The following is a 5,000-nucleotide window of genomic DNA, read 5'->3' as shown; positions in this document are numbered from 1 at the left end:
CAATAAAAAATCAAAGGTTGGATATAATGTGCTTAGTGCTGCCCCCTTTTGATGAATAATACGGATATAGAGGGGTGCCAATACTTTTGTGCAAAGCAGCAGATTGTATGCAGACTAATGCAGGCATACCTAATAAACTGGCAACCCGGTCATTATCTAACCGAAACCTTTATGTACATAATAATAATAAGGATAATTAAAAGAACAGAGCGATATACACAGAGGACATGCTAATTTCCTGTCGTTTTTTCTTCTTCTGTTTTTTTGGAAAACTATTTCTATCAGAAAGCGAAATAATTATTAGCCACGTGCTTAAACACAGAGCTTCTCGCTAATATTAGCTATTTTAAAGCTAAAACATTCATGCTAGTTAGAAGGTGTTTGTCTGAAGGTGTTTTTTTTTTTTACTTGATCATTATTTATCCTAGCATGGCTTATTAGATAATTAGCTTAGCTCGTGTTACCGTTCCAGTAGTGACACAAGTTGAACATGTTCGGATAAAGCTAGGCTAACTGCCAGAGAGAAATCGATATTGTGTAAGTTCACTAGCATGCATTTTGAAATGTTTGCTAGCAAGTTTATGGCACAGAAGGTCAGAAGAGGCGGAGCTGCAGCTTCAAATAGAATAGACAGTACACAGGTCCGATTAAACCCAGAAATCTATCTGCCGTTAGTGTACTGTACTCTGACAAGGGGAAAGGGGACAGAAATAAACCATGACCTCTGTGTCCTTCTGCAGAATCATTTACAGCGTGATATTATACAGGACATGTACACGAAGCTGAAGTCCATCAGCCGCACGCTTAGCAGTAAAGTCTTTTTTGTGTCCGTAGAAAGATTTTTCAGCTCGGCCTGAGGGATGATGTTATTGTTGGCCGTTTTGCTCCTTTACGGCGTGCGTCCTTGGACCGGGGCTTCAGATCACCGCAAAAACTCGGAACGCTTTCCCTCCTGTGGGATTCCGCAAGCTGGAGGGAGGAAAAAGAATAATGGCTGTTCATTTCGTTTTCGTACAAACACACACACACACACACACACTCACACACACACACACACACACATCAGTTAGATGTTTTATTACTAAGGGGTCACTGTACTCTGGGTGGTCCTTTAATTCTCCTCAAACCCGAGGCTTCACCTCGACCACAAACACAGTTTGAGATCAGCTGATTTAATGTTCAGCCAAAACCAGCATGACATCATCATCATCCTCTCGAACAGCAGCTCTGACAGTATCATATTTATGCGCTCGTTTTGATATGTGACAGTTTCCATAGCAACCGATCGTTCACTTTAAACCCCACACGCCGCTGATAACGATCACGTCTAAACTAACGTGGACGTAGTGAAGTCTTCTGTTGTGTAACGTGTGTCCAGTGTCGGCGCTTTGTAACGGTTAGAAGTATGATCTGATGTTTCGCGTGGCGTTTTCTCTGTAACAGTCAGACGTTCAGACGTTCAGACGTTACCTCTCAGATGTGATTCGGTTCTGGTTGGAGCCGCTGTAGTGACGTCTCTTCTCCACCGGCATCACGTCCAGATATCCACCCGAATCATTCTGGATCACACCGGCGTGAATCGCAGCACGACAAATACTAGAGCTCTGATTAAAACACACACACACACACACACACACACACACACACACACACACACACACACACACACACACACACACACACACACAAGGAGAGAGATGAGTTTCATTACTAGAAAAAACACACATGGTTGGTTCTAAATTCAGGACATTCATGACCTCACTACTGACTCATGACCTTCATCTAACACGTGTACCTGATGTGCTGCACTGAACCAGATATGATCCTGTTTCCAGTTTAATTACAGACGTGTTGGAGATTCGGTTCTCTGGTCTAAGAGCAAAACTGATGAATTTAGTCATTGCTTATCACCCTGAGATCATGTTCAAGTGAGGAACCAATGCTTATTTTATCACATCCATTTTATATCACCATTATATCCGTTTTTACTCTTCATAAGTACACGAGAGAAAACTCACATCTGCATAGTAACGTGTTCCGATCACACGGGCGTGACTGACGTACAGGCAATTACGGGGACAATACAACCTGGAAAAGCAAAGAGTTCATTTACATGATGGAAAAGCAATCATTAATGACACGCATGACTGATTATCTTGTACGTGTCGAAACACGTGATCTGTGAAACGTGAAATAAAAGTCAGTAACCTGGGACAGTGTGTGACTGGTTTTCTAAAAGGACAGTACTGAGCCACCGTCATGTCGCAGGAGATCGCTTTTACTGCAGAGAGAAAACAGATCAAATCCATATACACACTGGAGCTGATGTCAGGATGATGTCGTGATGATGTCATGATGCTGTTGTGATGATGTCATGATGCTGTTGTGATGATGTCATGATGACATGAGTACTCACCTGGTACCTTTGACACAATAAAGGCGTTAGCGACCTGCTCTTTCCTGCAAAAAAAAAAAATGAAGAGAAATAAAAAGGTTTTTTCTTATGTGTGTGTGTGTGTGTGTGTGTGTGTGTGTGTGCGTCTGCAGCTCGGAGACTTACGTCAGCGTCTGAACTCCGTTTTGGTACGACTCGGTGAAACGTGTTCGTCTGCCCACCCTGGTGATGTCCAGCCAGCCGCCGTCGTCGTCTATAATCCCGGCGTGCAAAGCGGCGCCACAGATGCTGGATTGCTGAACAGAACAAAATCGACAAAACAAAAAAAGTTCGTTTTTGTTTAAGATTATTTTATTAAATACATGTTTCTTCATTACCTGAGTTTAGTTTTCAGTCACTGCTGATGAAGGATTTAGATCATTTATTATAGCAAAATATCATTAGTGTAATAAATTACCATTACATAACATTTTCTAAAATATTGTGAATTATAAATATTTATTTATTTGTCTGTTTGTTTGTGTGTGTGTGTGTGTGTGTGTGTGTGTGTGTGTGTGTGTGTGTGTAAATGATTATATAAAGGAACCCAAACCTTCAGTGATAAATAAATAAAGTGTCTGACTTCCTGTTGTTCATTTCTATAATGTGGAAAGTGTGTAATAAATGTGATTGTAGATTAGATGACGTACCACATCGTACTCTCCCGATCCCAACACTTTTCCGTGTTTGTATAAACAACCAGGTGGACATTCGTACCTGTTAATGAAATAAATGAAAGTTATGTCAAAAGGAAATTTAGGGAAGGATAAATAGAAGTCAGTACAGTGTTTACCTGTTGCAGGTGGTTCCTTTACACCGATCCCTTAACTTCACATCGCACTCCACCTGCTGAGCTGCAAAACAGGACGAGGCACAGCGACCCAAACGTTTATACGTGAACACTTATAGTTCTCATTTAAACCAGTGCTGTTTATTCCTTCATCTGTTTATCAGGGCCGCAGAATGAGCATGATATGGCCAAAAGTATTGGGACACTTAATTTCTCAGCCACATGTGGCTCTAGGTTAGTGTGTGTGTGTGTGTGTGTGTGTGTGTGTGTGTGTGTGTGTGTGTGTGTGTGTGTGAGAACGTGGATGAAAAGCTCTTACACATTTGCTCGGTGCTGATGATCTCGTTCCTGTCCAGGCCGTGGTTACGTGACGGTGTTGACGCCGGTGTCGGTGCTGGTGTTGGTGTGTGTGAGCGATCAGCAGGTGGAGACGACTGGCTGTGCGACGGCTCCGGCTCAATGTAGTTACTCTCCTCTGTCTCTGGAGCAAAATATCTCTGACTGCCATCATCTGAAAACATAAATATATCGATAATCATAACACAATCACGCATCGACCGGGTGCTGGTGTCAGAACAGTGTCGCAGGGGCGACTCCAGTACACTCATAATATCCTGAACATTCACAAAACAGCTTTACAGAAATAAATATATTAACAATATAAATAATTAATTAACTAATTTATCTATAATAAAGGTGCCAGATGTCGTGAGGGAGGAAACTCCCTGAGACAAGTGTTTATTCCACGTTTTGGTGTTAATTTAACAGTAATAATACAGTAGGTGTTGTGAAGATGAAGATCTGCTGTACCTTTATAGCAGAGGTTTTCCCTGCAGCCTCCTCCGTAGCTGGATGGACACGCTGAACACGGTCGGCCATGTTTATACGGCGCATGACCCCACCAGTTCCCCCTGACATCATCACAACATCACTTTAACCACAATAAACCCGCTTCATTTCTGCATTAATGCTTTATTTTTCTGTTTGCAGAGAAAATGGTTTTTTACAATTTGTGTGTTTACTTACGGTGGTGAGTAATTACACACGAGGTACACGGCTTTGGCCCAGATCATTCCCCACACGTTCATGTTGTAACACACATTGATGGCACAGCCAATTTTATTGCTGGTGGCCCAAACCAACTGCAAACACACACCCCTTCTGTTTGTCGACTTTTCATGTGACGAAGCTCATTCTCTCAAACACACAACCTCCTGAATTCCTCTTATATTACAGCACGTACAGTATATTCTGAATAAAAGTGAATGTGTGTATGTACCTGTGTGTAGTGTGTACAGACGGGTCCGGAGCACCTGTAGGGGCAGTAGGGGTTACATTCCTGTGGATAGGGGAAGCTGAAGTGCTGAACTTCATCATACCACGCCTGCACGTGAAAGGTTGGAGGTCTTTCTCTGCGGGAAAAAAGTGAAGAGGTTTTATATATATATTATGTAAAAACAAACAGCATGTAGAGTCAGTGATTCGCCTCTAGAGGACACTCTTGTAAAGACAAAGGACCGGAAGCCGGAAAAACTATCGGTATGGATTTTTGCAGATAGTTCAAGCGATTAACTATACTTCTCTACTAAACGACCTCTACTATATAATTACCATACCATACACAACAGATACATTGATTAATTAATCTTAAACTGATTCTACATTAAGGCGAGTTTTTTTACTCCATACAGATGGGTATTTGTGTTGGTGTTTTATATACAGTATTTTATTAGACTGGGCTGAAGTTTACCTGCCCCAGTGAACCCCGAGGTTCTG

The 5,000-nt window shown here is 41.9% G+C and overlaps 1 protein-coding gene across 1 annotated transcript in view; it reads right to left on the bottom strand.

The window, feature by feature from the left end:
• The window catches only part of crispld1b (cysteine-rich secretory protein LCCL domain containing 1b), an 8,425-nt gene that overhangs the window by 718 nt on the left and 2,707 nt on the right, over positions 1-5,000 (bottom strand). The window contains exons 2-14 of the mRNA XM_083525836.1: positions 4,975-5,000; positions 4,504-4,636; positions 4,251-4,366; positions 4,035-4,135; positions 3,544-3,735; positions 3,228-3,288; positions 3,085-3,151; positions 2,561-2,691; positions 2,417-2,460; positions 2,209-2,281; positions 2,019-2,088; positions 1,471-1,604; positions 1-969 (exon numbers count right to left, since the gene is read on the bottom strand). The exon at positions 1-969 is cut by the window's left edge and continues 718 nt beyond it; the exon at positions 4,975-5,000 is cut by the window's right edge and continues 93 nt beyond it. Coding sequence (XP_083381962.1) covers positions 918-969; positions 1,471-1,604; positions 2,019-2,088; positions 2,209-2,281; positions 2,417-2,460; positions 2,561-2,691; positions 3,085-3,151; positions 3,228-3,288; positions 3,544-3,735; positions 4,035-4,135; positions 4,251-4,366; positions 4,504-4,636; positions 4,975-5,000 — 1,200 coding nt within the window. The 3' untranslated portion in view covers positions 1-917. The remainder of the gene's footprint in view (positions 970-1,470; positions 1,605-2,018; positions 2,089-2,208; positions 2,282-2,416; positions 2,461-2,560; positions 2,692-3,084; positions 3,152-3,227; positions 3,289-3,543; positions 3,736-4,034; positions 4,136-4,250; positions 4,367-4,503; positions 4,637-4,974) is intronic.

The sequence above is a fragment of the Silurus aristotelis genome, assembly GCF_946808225.1.
Source record: "Silurus aristotelis genome assembly, chromosome: 22".
In the NCBI taxonomy this organism is placed as follows: domain Eukaryota; kingdom Metazoa; phylum Chordata; class Actinopteri; order Siluriformes; family Siluridae; genus Silurus; species Silurus aristotelis.
This window is presented reverse-complemented; position numbering and strand designations above follow the sequence as displayed.